Source organism: Cylas formicarius, unplaced genomic scaffold, assembly GCF_029955315.1.
Source record: "Cylas formicarius isolate icCylForm1 unplaced genomic scaffold, icCylForm1.1 PGA_scaffold_3__17_contigs__length_32017465, whole genome shotgun sequence".
Lineage (NCBI taxonomy): Eukaryota > Metazoa > Arthropoda > Insecta > Coleoptera > Brentidae > Cylas > Cylas formicarius.
This window is the reverse complement of record NW_026844326.1, coordinates 31,792,151-31,806,081: the sequence shown is the minus strand read 5'-3', so window position 1 is coordinate 31,806,081 and position 13,931 is coordinate 31,792,151. Positions and strand designations below refer to the sequence as shown.

The 13,931-nt window shown below is 42.7% G+C and overlaps 4 protein-coding genes across 4 annotated transcripts; 2 read left to right on the top strand and 2 right to left on the bottom strand.

Annotated features, from left to right (window-relative positions):
- Window positions 1-239: 239 nt before the first annotated feature.
- On the bottom strand, window positions 240-5,873 carry LOC132699479 (DNA-directed RNA polymerase III subunit RPC5). Its single transcript, XM_060666224.1, has 7 exons — window positions 5,678-5,873; window positions 5,275-5,629; window positions 2,986-3,450; window positions 1,592-1,800; window positions 1,412-1,534; window positions 438-637; window positions 240-378 (listed from the first exon to the last, which is right to left on the bottom strand). The coding sequence occupies exons 1-7, from the start codon at window positions 5,732-5,734 to the stop codon at window positions 309-311; spliced, it is 1,479 nt and encodes a 492-aa protein (XP_060522207.1). The 5' UTR covers window positions 5,735-5,873; the 3' UTR covers window positions 240-308.
- Window positions 5,874-5,945: 72 nt separating this feature from the next.
- On the top strand, window positions 5,946-9,325 carry LOC132699478 (GTPase-GDP dissociation stimulator vimar). Its single transcript, XM_060666223.1, has 3 exons — window positions 5,946-6,916; window positions 7,678-8,247; window positions 8,701-9,325. The coding sequence occupies exons 1-3, from the start codon at window positions 6,126-6,128 to the stop codon at window positions 9,149-9,151; spliced, it is 1,812 nt and encodes a 603-aa protein (XP_060522206.1). The 5' UTR covers window positions 5,946-6,125; the 3' UTR covers window positions 9,152-9,325.
- A 1,306-nt stretch (window positions 9,326-10,631) lies between these two features.
- Window positions 10,632-11,963, bottom strand: LOC132699143 (elongator complex protein 6). The gene is made up of 2 exons (XM_060665676.1): window positions 11,744-11,963; window positions 10,632-11,503 (listed from the first exon to the last, which is right to left on the bottom strand). Exon 2 carries the CDS (start codon window positions 11,491-11,493, stop codon window positions 10,756-10,758), a length of 738 nt encoding a protein of 245 aa, XP_060521659.1. The 5' UTR covers window positions 11,494-11,503; window positions 11,744-11,963; the 3' UTR covers window positions 10,632-10,755.
- On the top strand, window positions 11,500-13,649 carry LOC132699142 (mitochondrial dicarboxylate carrier). The gene is made up of 4 exons (XM_060665675.1): window positions 11,500-11,781; window positions 11,979-12,388; window positions 12,468-12,675; window positions 12,818-13,649. The coding sequence occupies exons 2-4, from the start codon at window positions 11,979-11,981 to the stop codon at window positions 13,070-13,072; spliced, it is 873 nt and encodes a 290-aa protein (XP_060521658.1). The 5' UTR covers window positions 11,500-11,781; the 3' UTR covers window positions 13,073-13,649.
- The last annotated feature ends 282 nt before the right edge of the window (window positions 13,650-13,931 follow it).

The window sequence follows — 13,931 nt, the reverse complement described above, 5'->3', positions numbered from 1 at the left end:
TAATGATGCCCCACCTAATGTACCACCGAAGCATTTTTCATCAGGCAAAAGTTCACCAAATATTTTATTAATTCTGCCATTCCGTGCTTAATGTTAAGTTGATATATAGTTATCTTCTTCCATAAGTGATCGCTCAGTTTCCTTCTCGTATAATCTTCGTGACTTGTGTCACATAATACTCACGAAAACTGTGCCTGAACCCACGAAAAGACCGCGCCGGACGTGGAGTGTATTTAAAAATGTTAAAAAATACGAATATAACATTTCAGAAACTTTATTCGGCGTGGAAACAAAACAAAAACAAAGCCTCAACGTTCGCTGCCCTTCTTCGGCGCCGGCGACTTCCTCCGGCTCTCGGTACCGGATTCGTTATCGGAACTGAAACCGCACACCTTGTCCCCCCTCCATATACGACTCGACCACGCCCCCTCACTTACCAGCTGATGCTGCCCGACCTGGGCTTGCCCCCGGTCTCGCTGTCGCTCGCGCTTTTGCTCTTGCGCCTGCGCCTGGACTGTTGATTGAGGTACTGTTCCAGCTGGTGGTACCGGTGTTCCCAGAAGAGACCCTGCCTCTGCGCCAGGTCCGGATGTTTGCTCAGAAAATCGTAATCGGTCGGCAGGGATAGCTCCCACCCCTTGAAAAGTCATTATTATTATCATTATTTGCAAATGATAATACTAATAATTTATAAGAAATTTAGACATACGGGCCTAGTTCAGTTCCACGGGAATGCTGACCGTTCGTACACTAAACGTAGTATCCGACATAAAGAAATATACAAGAAAATGCATTTTAAAGCTTGTACACGATTTGTTAACAAAAAATAAAAAAATATTAATAGAAAATCACATTTCATACAACAAATAAGATAAGAATATGTTCCCAAAACAAATGTCTGCACAATAAAGTTTTTTCCCAAGTTTATAAAATTAAAAAAAAAGCCTGCTTTTGGTTGATTTTTACAATATAATTATTGTTGGAATAATATTTTTTATTTTAAGAGTATGATTAATCATTTTTTTATTACTATGTATTTTCAGATGTTTATTAATTTAATAAATTTCAATAATTTTCCCTTATATCGACATAATTTTTTTTTCACATTTTACCTTTCAAAATTTAAATTGAATTGAACCGTACGTCCCGCGCGTTTTCCGTTTAATCGCTATTATTTGTGCAAATTTTAACATCTTACGAAGTTTGCCGCGACTTTGAAGTTGGTCAAGTCGTGAAAGACACTTTATACAGGGTGTATGCGTAATAAAATTACATTACATAGACGAACAATGCGACGATTTTTCGAAAGCAATCTTGTCCTAGAATGGTTATAAAAGCACTATATTTTTGGTCGTGGTATATATCTTAAAAAATAACCCATAAAAATGCCCGTCGGGGGAAAAAAACTGACCTTGTTGTGCGTGCGCAGCTTAGACACGCCCGCGAAGATCTCCTTCAGCTCTTCGGAGGGGATCTTCATGACCGACGACACTTTTTTGCGCTCGACGTACTGCTGTTTCGTGAACAGGTAGAGCTGTGGGAAACGGATCGATCGGGGCCGCGGTATAAAAAAAAAATGGCGGCGACTTACGACGTAGTCTCTCGCGCGGCACATCAACTCCGACGGCACGCCGCTGGTCGCGGAAAACGTGTTATCGGGAAAAAGCACCTCGGACTTCACGACCCAGTTGCCCTTGACGAGGACCGCCACCTTCTGGAGGTGTTTCAGGAGGCCGTCGGTGGTCACGCCCTCCACGCCCGCCAGCAACATCATTATTTGTTGAAAGTGCATGATCTGGGCTTGAAAACGCATTCTCGAATCATAATTTTGGCCGTAACCGATTTAAAATAAACTATAATATCCTTCCGATAAGCATTTTTCTAAAGCAAACAATCTAGTAGGCCTAGAAAAATAAATGCATAAACAAATGTTGCACTGCATGCTGTCAGTCAGAAGGTAGAACTTGAAAAAAATGGATTTTTTAAAAGATTTTTCTATCTGACCTTGAATTGTTTCGTAGAAAGTAAAGACAAAGGTAAGTAAAATTTAAAAACGTTTTTTTTTTGTTAAAATTTAATCAGAGGTTATTTACTGCTTACATGCGCAAGATGTATAATTAAAAAACAAACACACACACACACACTTTCTGCTTGCTTGATTTTTTTTTACATATACCTACTTAAAACTATTGTAGAAACTAAATTTTCTTGTTTTATTGAGAAGGTACTCTGCAAACCTGAAGTTTTCCTAGGCTTAAGCATTTTTATGGATACGTCGGGATGAAAGCTGTTCACGACACTGGAAATAGATCGCTTAATAAGAAAAATAAATTAAAAAAATCTTAGATTGCAGAGTCTACAAAAAGGAAAAATGATGAAATTTGCGACCAGCCACCTAAACGGTGGAAAAAAAGTAATCCTACGATGAGCAGGTTTTTAAAACAAAACACTAAATGGTTAAATAGTAGCGTTCTTCCGTTCCCGCAAATGGATAACAAGCAAACGCCAACAAACACGCCGGGAAGACCCGAAAAGTCGTTTTCCTCGACTACCGGAAGCACTAGAAATCAAGCAAAGTTTAAAAAAAGACGGAAAAAGAGATGAAGTCGAACTGCTTAAAACGTGTCTCGAAACCTCTCCCACTAAGCAATGAGCTTAAAATATGCGTATTCGAAAAAAGGCTATAAAACAGTGAATATATAAAAAAAATAACCAATAACATTTCAGGTCGAATACATAAATCAGGTCATTTAGTTAATTTTCTATGGTCCTACCCTTTTTCGCAAATGTTTTAACGCTCATTCCTACAATACTCATGCAAATAAGAAACAAGCCTTTCAGTCTTTTGCTCCACCCTGCACAATTTTTTGATTTTTTTCCTACCTTATACTAGTGCATTTATAAAATTCTAAAGACAATATTTTTTATCTTTTCGACCGAAATTGTTATTCGGGAACCCGCCGTGCGACGCTAGCGCCATCTTACCGTCTTTGAGCAGCAACCGGCACTGTTCCGGCACGGGGAGGGCCCGTAACGCGTGCAGGGACATCACGTGGGAGGGGAGCGCCGGCTCCAGGGGCGTCTCTTCCCGGTTTTCGGGCACCAACAGGCTCATATAATCGGTGTTCTTCAATTCGGACCCTGCCACTTCGTCGCAATTGTCCGCTATCAGCTTCAGACGGGCCACCTCGCTGGCCGTGGTATCGCTCTCGCGCCACTCGCACTCTCGCCACGCCTCCTCCGCCCGTCTGGCTTCGAGCGTTCGGAAACTCACGTTTTCCGGCTTATTCCCGCCCTTCGAGTCCGTCTGCTTGAACCTGACGGTCACTTGTCGCGCGTCCTCCGACTGTCCCTGATCGTCGTCCTCGTCGTCCGACATGTTTAAAACGTCTCGCTTGCGTTTGATCGACCTGTCCAGGTAGGGGAACACGGGCCGGAACTGGAAGACGTCTTAAACCGGGGACGTTTTAACGGGAAAAAACCTATCGAGCGACGTCAAGGGCTCGATTTTTGATATATTCACTATCCATAACTCATTATTTACAAACCTTCTGGTTTCCGACTGCGGCAGCATTGCTTATACGTTGTTTGAGGAGTGGGCGGGGCTAAAGGAAGGGCGTGAAGATTGCCTGGGATGACTGATTCTCATATTGGTGACAAGTGGTAAATCTGATTTTGAAGTTCTAGTTCTTAAGAACTGTTGATATGTGATCAGTAATGTTTGGAATGTAAAGAAGAACAACAACGGCAAGTGTCTGAAGAGGGCGGAGCTTAAGGACATTTTAGCTCTATACACCCTAACATACTTTTAACAAAACTCCTGCGTCGGTTCTTGTTGAGTCGAACTTGCTAACGTTTCTGTTGGCTTCTTCAGAGCTTAATTGAAACTACCGGTTACTATATATACCGAACAATGACAATAAAACCTTAATTAATGTTGTGAGAATTTAAGTTCAATAAAGGAGAGGTATTTAAATCTAATTGATCGTTAAGCAATATATTTGAATGTCTCATTTTGTTAATCTCCATGGCTTCCAATAAATTTAATTTTCTACTTTTTGTGGCTGTATGTAAAATATCAAAATTGTCGTCAAAAATGTGTTTTTCTGTATATAAGTGTGTAGCATAATTAGAATCTAGACTATTGTTTTTAAACGCGCTTTTCCAATGTAAATTTTAGGACAAGATCCGCATTTCAACCTGTAGACACCTGATTTTTGAGATTTTGGACATTTCGTTTTATTGTTTTTTAAAAATTTTCCCATTGTGTTGTTAGTTCTGAAAGCTATTTTTAAACCACATTTTGACAAATGTTTTGAAACTTTTTCACTGGGTTCTCCTATGTATGTAATTGTTTTAAATCGTTCGTGTTCTGTATTTGGTTTCGAATAAATAGAGTTTATTGTTGTCTGGATTTGTTTTTTATTTATAATTTTATCGATAATAGACGGATTGTAGCCCTCGAATTATGTAATGAGTTAATGTAATTTAAAAAAAAAAATCAATTGTCCCTCTGTTCCAACAAAGCAAGCTAAGACATCATCCACGTATCTTTACCACCACAGAAAACTTTTACTTAAAGGATGTTCTAGTATGTTATTTTCCATTAACCTACAAAAGGGATCCGAAGGCAACTCCACACTTGCCGTCCTTCCTTCCATTCAAAACATCACTGATCACATTACCAATTATTAAATTGGTATTGACCACTTGTTCATCTTTGATCCGTCAACGTTTGGGACACTTGAAGTTTACAAAAACAGGGCGAAAAAAAGGCTAAAAGAATATGAAAGGGCCATAAGACTACCACAGCTGACAACCGACATTTCAGCAATATAAGAATCAGTCATCTGAGTCGATTTTTATGGCCCTTCTTTAGCTCCGCCCCCTTCTAACAGAATATAAGCTCTGTAGAAGCCAACAGACACAGGAGTTGTAATAGTATTACAATATACATTTCTCCTAAATTAGTGGAAGTACGCAAAAAAAAAGATGTCAAACTAAAAGTACTCATTAAGGCTTCAACCCAAATATTCAAAAAAGATACCACAATTAAAAATTTTTAAACCGAAATTAAAAAAAAATATATTAATAATTAGCAAAATTTAAATTATTTTTTTAGTCTCAATTGATTTTAAATATTCCTTGTCTTTATGGTCAATTTTGCTTAGTCAATTTGTCAAACGCATTACATTGTGCGCTAACTTTGACATTATACGATGATAATTTACGACGTTCCTGTCCCAATTTAAAACTGGGCGGGGTCCTACCCACCTGTCAAAGCGGTCAGATGAATTTCCTTGCCGTTGTAGGCGGCGACCGCGTAGTTTTTCGGCTCTCTGACCACACTGCTCGACTTGAGGAATATTTTATCGACGATTTCGTTCTCGAACACCACGGAGTCTTTCTTTTTCGCGTCGCCGTCCACCTCGTAGGCGATGAGCTCAGCGCGGCCCGAGTCAAAATTCGGGGAGTCCGTGTCGATTTGCATCTCCAACATGATCTCGCGGTTCGTCGGCTTGTAAAGGCATTTCCTTATCCTGCGCTCGTTCGGACTGTGTTTCCTTTCCAGCGGGTATTGGAACAGGTAGAGCGAGTTTTCCAAGCGTTTCGAGTGGATTATGGGGATCTAGGAAAGCAAAATTGCAGCCACGCAAAAGTGTTTTTTTTTTATTACCTCGCACACGATAGGATCGTCAGCTGCACCGTTTTCCGACGAATTTACTTCCTCCATTTCATATGGTGCCTACTACGATTTTTAGGAATTAACGGGAATACTTAAAATCTCAAGTAGATAACTTTTTTGGTTATTTATCACAGACCATAAACCAAAAATTGAAAAACTAGGAAATTTGGCCTATTGCCCTGACTAATGCTCGTACTGAGAACAGGTCCTCAAGAGGAGGAAAAGCAAGAGCTCCGTTATTCTATTGAAGTGGAAGACGACAATGAAATAGCGAGACATTTTATTCACAACGAAAACAAGCGAAACGGCAATAGAAACCGACAAACATCTTCGCTACGATTTTTATTCTGTGAGTGAGCAGATTCGCAACATCCAACGAGTATTCTGTAATGATCTCGCCTGTCAAAATTTAACCAAAAAATCGCTCGCGAACCGCAAAATGGAGAACGTCGTAGCTTGCATAAATTCCGCGATCGAGTCGCGAAACGACCGCGAACTGACAAAGAATCTGAAGTGGTTGCTGGACCAGGCGGGCACTCTGACGCTGAAGGACGCGGGTTTCGTCAGAACGTTGTTAAACTATCCGGCGGTACAGGTCAGGACGGCCGTGTCGGACGTCATTGCCGAATACTGCAAGCGATCGGAAAACCGAAAGCTGTTCACGGACCGCGAGATCGTCGAAAAGCTGACACGGTTCGCGGAAACCGAGGGCGAGTTGCGCGTCGCGTCGGTCCGTGCCCTCGCCAACATTTGCTACGAAAACGAAGAGGGCTGCGGTCTGATCGACGACATCGACGCGATCTTTTCGCTGTTGCAAAAGGCGCGAGACGATGATCCGTTCGCGACAAAAGTCTGCGGTTTGCTCGTCAATTTGTTGCACGGCCGCGACGGACTCTGCGAGGCGGCGTTGCGGGCGGGCGTTCTGCCAGCGATCGAAAGGCTGCTCGCGAAATACAAAGACGCGCCACCCGGACTACAAAACGAACTCTCGGTCGTCCTTTTGTTGTCAGTGCTGAACGCCCTCGCGGAGTACACGGACGACACGGAACACGTATTTAGTGACGCGACGATCGCGTCGGTCGCGGATATTTTCAAATGCTCGGACAGTTTGGAAACGTGCGTGTCGTGTTTGGAACTGTTCTCCGCGTTGTGCGAAAAGGACAACGTGAAACGCGTACTCGCCGAACGGGGCGTCTGCGACCTCTTGTATAATCTCATCGAAAAGTACAGGTACGACCGTCTGGTGGCTCTGCTGCGGAAAAAATTGATGCGCCGCAGGTGGCTGTGCTGGAGATGATATTTTGCGCATGCTTGTACGTTTGGGCTACTAGCCTGTACGGTGTATCATTTTAATTGTAAACAGTGACATCTACCAGTGTTTTGTCAATCGTTCATTTTACGAGGAAATTGTTTAAATTATATACCTGTGTGGAAATAGGTATTTCATTCAATATTCCATTCAACGCATAAGCAAGTCTACCAATCGATGTCGCAATTCAATACTATAGAATAATTATAACAATACTCCGATTCCTTTGTAATTTTTAATTCAGTAAAATCACATTCACAATTAAATTTTTAAAAATATATTTCAGGTTGAAACTGCTAATCTCTCAAATAATTTGCTTTTCAATGTTATTCTTTTTATTATTACTTTCAATAACTTTCTATTGTTCCATATTACTATTATATTTATCTATTATACTATATTTAATTTATCAATGTAATTATAACTTCCTATTTAGTTTTCAATTTAAACATTTAAGAGGTAAAGTGGAGTAGCTTTTGCTAGACTTTGCCTCTTCTCTACTGTATATAATAATATACAAGAAAAAAGGCAATTTATTATTGTAATTATTATTATTTATTACATTTTGGGAGAATAATAATATTGGCGATCTGTCAGCGGCCATGTTGCCAATACGTCATTGGTTTAAAACGGGATATTGAATCTTATGCCTGGGCGTCGTATTAAGATTTTTTCTTTGTAGGGACAAATTGGACAGCGACGCGGACTGTAGATCGGTGCTGAGGATGGCGTGTGACGTCATAGTGCTCGTGCTCACCGATGACGCGTGCATGAACCTGTTATATGACGAGGGGCGGGGCAAGACTTACGAAAATATGTTGACTTGGCTCGACTCGGAGGACCCCGATCTGTTGAGCACGAGCGTGTTGGCACTGGGAAATTTCGCGCGCAGAGACACCCACTGCATCGAAATAGTCGATCGCGGGGTGTCGAAGAAACTGATAACTTTGCTCGGCAAGTACAACGAAAGCTCTAGTCTCGAAGACGTCAACGTGCAACACGCGTTGCTCAGCACGCTCAAGAACCTCGTCATACCGAAGGAGAACAAGAGACGCGTCTTGGACGAGGGTGTAATCGAGATTATGTATCCGATGCTCAAGCTCGACAACAACATGGTGGTGTTTAAGTTGTTGGGCACGTTCCGGATGCTCGTCGACGGGCAGCGGGACGCCGCGTCCGACCTGGTTTCGCGTCGGGACTTCATCGAGAGGTTGGTTTACTGGTGTTACAACTCCGATCACTTGGGCGTCAGGTGAGTCCACCTTCTGCTTCGGATATTGTGAGCCTCATCGCTGGGAATTGGGTGATCTAGAGTCAATTTAATTCATTCGAACGGTTATTACTCCGCTTCTTGCTTCAGAAATTCTAATAAAACCGACTGCCTTCTTAACCTCGATCTCTCCTTTTCATTCTGTCAAATCCCCGTCCTGGCTATAGAAGTAAAGAAGAAGAAAAATTAGTCATGGGCAGAATCCGTATCGCTGATCTCGATTACTTCTGCCAGAAAGCGTATTGAATTTAAGCGATTAAGAATTTCTATGATTACATCCTGTTACAATTAATAAACATTTTCTTTTTGGGTTTTTAGTTTTAAGTCCCCAGCAGCTTAATTGTCATACGTCATTTAATGGATGGGACAGCCAACTCCTTCTCTTTATCTGTGGTGGGGTTGTTTAGGATGGAGGTCCGTAATTTCTGTTTGCAGGGGCGAAGTGCCGAGGATTTTCTCGTGGCTCGTGAAAAACTGTCACTCTGCGGATTTGTTCCCGACGTTCGTGTCGATCAAGGATAGCGTCGGCTGCATTGTCGACATGATCGTGTCGAACCACGCGGTGATGCAGAACGAAGCGTACAGCGCATTGGGTCTGCTGTGCGCGGGGTTATCGGAGCCCCATCTCGGACGTTTTTACGAATCGTTGATAAACGCGGAACTAGAATCCAAACTCCGTTTCATTACGACGAAATACGGCGCCAAGTGGAACGCAGAGACCATCGAAAACTTGCTCGGTTTGCTGGAACGTTTGTCGGCATCCGAAAAGGTCGTAGCCCAATTGCGAGACTCGGACTACGCCGACGTCCTGATCAGACTGAAGGACAACCCGAACGCGAAGAACCCCGACGAAATCGATAGACTGGTTGAGAAGTTTAAAAAGTAAGGGGCTTCCCGTTCCGTCGCGGTTCCAGGGCCGGTGTTCAGGTCCCCAATTAGCCGGTAGAGGTTGCCGAAGAGTTTTCTCCAGAATTTCACATTGTTCCGCTTCGAGTTTTGCCCTCACGACACCCGCGTCTCGTTTTTGTATCGCAAAATGTACAACGTTTCGACATTACATTCCTATTTGAATTTGCGCGGCGTTTTTTTTTTTTTTATAAAAACAGTTGTAGATATTCTGTGATGAAGGTCCGGACCACAGGGCATCTCTATATCCCACCCCACTTGTGTGTGCTTCTAGAAGGTTGGTAGAGAGAGAGATGAACCCCTCACTTAGACAAACAACAAAGGGGAAGGTAGGGTAATAGTTAAGAAAATTAAAGGAACTATTTTTGTCACGTTCAGTCGTCTTAATGCCAATTATAAAATATTGGGGTTATGAATTAAGAATATCAGAGGATTAATGTAAATTTAAAATAATACATAATATGATAAATTTTTTGAACCCCATTCATATAGAAAGTAGTTAAACTTTTAATAAACAAACCTTATAAAACGTAATTCTTAAAAACAGGGATTATTCTCATAATTTGGGGGTATGAACCCACAGGCTTAAATTTGTTAATCTTTTTATTAACGCGTAAATGAGGTACAAAAGTTTTTGAAACTTTTTACAAATTTTACAATGTTTTCTTAACCCTAAATAGTTATAAAACATATTTAATCTAAAATATCATAAGTACAATTTTGTTACGAACCCAAGTTGCCAAGTCGATCTCAAACGCCTAATGCGTAGAGTTATCTACTATCTGTGAATTTACTAGCAGTAAGCTGACGTCCGAACTATATGTAAAAAGTCTAGCAGTGTTTCCACAAATACAAATCCATAGGAACACTATATTTAAGCAACACTGGCTTATTTGTTTTTGCATTAGACGCTGTTTTTTGTGCGAGCATAAATTCGATGATGATGATTGATAGCATAAATGCACATCCGCAATAATCTCTTAAACCCCAAAATAGCCGATCCACAAACCATTTTCCGATTCACCGCTCGTCCGGACGTTGAATACCCGTATAATCGGTAATGGGCGGGTGTATTTAACTAATCTGCCCAATATAATAAGAAAAGATACACAGACCACAAAAGATTGTACAATTCACTTGCTTATGATTGCATAGGAAAATAGCGCCTGACAATGCAAAAAGTTCATTCTCGACGATCACCCTCAAGAAAAGTAATAGTTAGCTGGGGGTTACGGGCCGTGACCATTTTTGTTTTGTCTCTTAATAAGTTTGCATCCCTGGATTTCCCATGGAGGTTTGAACTGGAGCGATGTTTGGGAAAACCCCTTCCATTTAACGCTGTCTCTTGTGTAAGTATAATTATTTAAACTGTTAATTAGGATTATCGGTTATGGGCGAGTAGCCATAACAAGTTTTCCCAGGTAATAAAAGGAAAGTAAGAAGAAGGTTGCTGAGGGGTTTTATTTATTAAAATAAGGTTTTATTTATTAAAATTTTCGGCCGAAATTAGGATCCCTGCTAATATGAAAAAGAGTTAAAAAAAAAAACAAAAAACTGTTTAATTCGTAAACTAAAATAAAAGGTTCACTTGTACATATGGTAAATGGATTCTCCCGGATGGAAAGTTTTGACGCCCCGATCGAAAGTCCTGAAATGATAGTAGTCGGTCCCGGAAACCCGCTGGACGTCGAGGGTCCCAGTGACGTCCCCACTTTTGCCCGTTTTCAGGGGAGACACCACGACGTGCACATCGCCGATGTATTCCAAAGTGTTCGATATGATCCGGTCATTTTCTGAACCCACGTGGGTGCCGAGGATGAGGGAAACGTTGGAATCGACCATATTCGCGCAGCAATTCACGAACGTCACGATGTGCGCTATTTCGATCCCCAAATCCCAAAAGTGACTCAGGTCGTCGACGATCAAGTACGCCCTGTGGGTTTCGCTTGACGCCAGACCTTCCAATTTACATTTTATGCTCATAAAAATACGCTTGAGAAAGTCTGGATCCGCGTCGATCTCGCCGATACCGTCCACGATATCCGACAGGGGATCGATGACTTTCAAGTCGTCTGTTTCCAGGGCCCTTCGCAAATCATAACCTAACTTTTTGCCGACGTGATAGTAGTGGTTGAAGTCGTTGTGCAAGGTGACGAGGCACGCCCGGTGCCTCTCGTACAGGATTTGCTTCAAGAGGTGACTGATTACGAAGCTCGAATCCGCGTCGGCGTTTTCCCGGATCGAAATGATCCGTTCCGTCGGCTGCACTTTCAAAACCGACAGCACCGGATTCGACAATCTCGGATCCGAAAGGGATATCATTTCGGCCCGCCTAAAATCGAAAAATTGCCGCCGATTATTACGCGAAGCGTAATTTTGGCAGGGAGCAGTGTAATTTTGCGTTAATCGACATCGAGACTGACCAAAACGCGCGTTAACCTTGATTCGCGATTACAGCAATCAAAATTATGTCACGACGAGGTTACATGACAAGCGCTATCGATTTTTAGACAGCGCGATGTCGGTTCCCGGCAGACTTTTTTTTTGAAATAAACGCGGGCTCTAATTATACCTTGCACTTTACCGCCAAATTATTGTGCCGGGCTAACGGTAAGTTAATGAAATTTACGCTGCTTGCGCGAACATTTTTCACGTCCGTTCGCTTGTTGCTTTAACCTAACCGTGTGACATTGAAACGTCGCGTCAAGGACACTCGCAGGCGACGTTGCCGATTTTACAATTCAACGTACAAATAAAATCACGCGCGTGTGACGTCACCGCGTTCCCTGCCATAACTGTGATTGCAGATGGCGTCGCTACGGGAGAAACGAGCGGCCAGGTGGTATTTTGGCGGTATGGCGTCGGCGGGCGCCGCGTGCTGCACCCACCCCCTGGATTTGTTGAAGGTGCTTCTGCAGACGCAACAGGAGGGAAAAACTTCTCTCGTTAAACTAACCGTCAACATAGTACGCAAACAGGGCATCCTAGCTCTGTATAACGGCCTTTCCGCGTCCCTGTGCCGTCAGCTGACGTACTCGACGACCCGTTTCGGGATTTACGAGGTAGTCAAGCAAAATTATAAAACCGACTCGTTCGGTACGAAAGTTTTGGTGGCCGGGATGGCGGGCGCGGCCGGAGGCTTCGTCGGCACGCCCGCGGACATGGTCAACGTGCGGATGCAAAACGATATCAAGTTGCCATTGGAGAAACGGCGAAAGTAAGTCCGCGTTCCGTGGCGCGCCGCCGCTCTGTGGTCGCTGCCGCAAATCGTTATTTATTTAAGCCGCGGTTTCCAGCTACAAGCACGCCATAGACGGATTGTTCAGGGTGTTCAAGGACGAGGGAATCGCAAAACTGTTTTCGGGCGCGACAATGGCGACGTCCAGGGCCGTATTGATGACGATCGGGCAGCTGTCGTTCTACGACCAAATCAAACTAATACTGTTGAAAACCGGATACTTCGGCGATAATCTGTCTACGCATTTTCTTTCCAGCCTTTCCGCGGTGAGTATGTAAACGTGGCATGCGATCCGTCAAATCCACTCGCAAGCTCGACATTCGGGACCGCGACGATATATTTACGATAACTTTAAAATTTACGCGTGGGCGTCGACGAAGTTCTCTCATTGATTGTGTTTGCGAACAGGGCGCTATCGCCACGTCCCTAACTCAACCGCTGGACGTGTTGAAAACGAGGTCGATGAACGCCAGACCTGGCGAGTTCGCCAGCCTCTGGTCTCTGGTGGTTTACACTGCTCGATTGGGTCCGTTGGGTTTTTTTAAGGGATACTTGCCGGCGTTCGTCCGATTGGCTCCCCAAACGATACTCACCTTTGTTTTTTTGGAGCAGCTGAGGTTGAACTTTGGTTTTCTACCCCACGCCGTCCCCGAAGTAGCTTAAATTAGATCGATGTTTGCCGTGTTTGCTTCACAACGAAGCTAGATAATTGAAAAAGGATATTATATTTATTTTTAAACTATTGAGTTTTCTAGGGGCAACTGAACTAACCGGAATTTGGGCTAGATTGGTAATAATTTCGTTTAATTGTAAGCGATTGACGACATTTCAACGGAATGTCAAAAGTGGCGTTAACGATGATGCTTCATGTAGGTACAATTTACGAGGTTGCATAATTGTTTAGGGCTTTATTTTGGAATGCGTTGACCTGTGTTCACCTGCAATCGACAATACTCTACACGACTGTTGTTAACCGTGCTCAACAATGTATAAATGTTTTTTTAGGTTAAGTTTATTTTATTTTGCGCATACAGGGTGATCGTTATGAAATTGCAACGTTGGAAGTCTAAAAACTCTATTTGTTATCGTTTAATCATTCCTTTTTTGTACGTGTTTGTTAACATTTTTATTGGTATTACTTTGAGTTGTTTAAAAAACACGCTCTGTATGTGACCCCGTCTGACGCGGAAACAAATGCGAAATAAATATTTTTGGAATCTGGCGTCCGCGTTTTGCAACTGGGACCTTTTCGCTCCAGTCCCTGTTCCTCAACGATCCTCGCGTTTTAGGGATTCATCGCCACCATTATCACCCAACCGATCGACGTGTTGAAAACTCGCCTGATGAACGCGAAACCGCAGGAATTCGACAGCATCTTCGATTGCATCCGGTAACATATTTTTGACAGCATTGCAACGCTATAGTGTAGCTATTTTTGGCCCAAAGGGCATAAATCTTATGGCCATAGATAAATCATTTAACTAGATGGTCAATGCAATAGAACACACTGCTTTTACCGTGC

Bases quoted from the DNA above. Each gene is read 5' to 3' on its own strand.
- LOC132699143 (XM_060665676.1), bottom strand. From the start codon at position 11,493: ATGATATCCCTTTCGGATCCGAGATTGTCGAATCCGGTGCTGTCGGTT.
- LOC132699479 (XM_060666224.1), bottom strand. From the start codon at position 5,734: ATGGAGGAAGTAAATTCGTCGGAAAACGGTGCAGCTGACGATCCTATC. The intron at 1,801-2,985 runs GTAAGATGGCGC...TGCGTTTTCAAG, and splicing joins CCGGTTGCTGCTCAAAGACG to CCCAGATCATGCACTTTCAA. The intron at 379-437 runs GTAAGTGAGGGG...GTGCGGTTTCAG, and splicing joins AGGTCGGGCAGCATCAGCTG to TTCCGATAACGAATCCGGTA.
- LOC132699142 (XM_060665675.1), top strand. From the start codon at position 11,979: ATGGCGTCGCTACGGGAGAAACGAGCGGCCAGGTGGTATTTTGGCGGT. The intron at 12,389-12,467 runs GTAAGTCCGCGT...CGCGGTTTCCAG, and splicing joins CCATTGGAGAAACGGCGAAA to CTACAAGCACGCCATAGACG. The intron at 12,676-12,817 runs GTGAGTATGTAA...GTTTGCGAACAG, and splicing joins TTCTTTCCAGCCTTTCCGCG to GGCGCTATCGCCACGTCCCT.
- LOC132699478 (XM_060666223.1), top strand. From the start codon at position 6,126: ATGGAGAACGTCGTAGCTTGCATAAATTCCGCGATCGAGTCGCGAAAC. The intron at 6,917-7,677 runs GTACGACCGTCT...TTTTCTTTGTAG, and splicing joins AATCTCATCGAAAAGTACAG to GGACAAATTGGACAGCGACG. The intron at 8,248-8,700 runs GTGAGTCCACCT...TTCTGTTTGCAG, and splicing joins TCCGATCACTTGGGCGTCAG to GGGCGAAGTGCCGAGGATTT.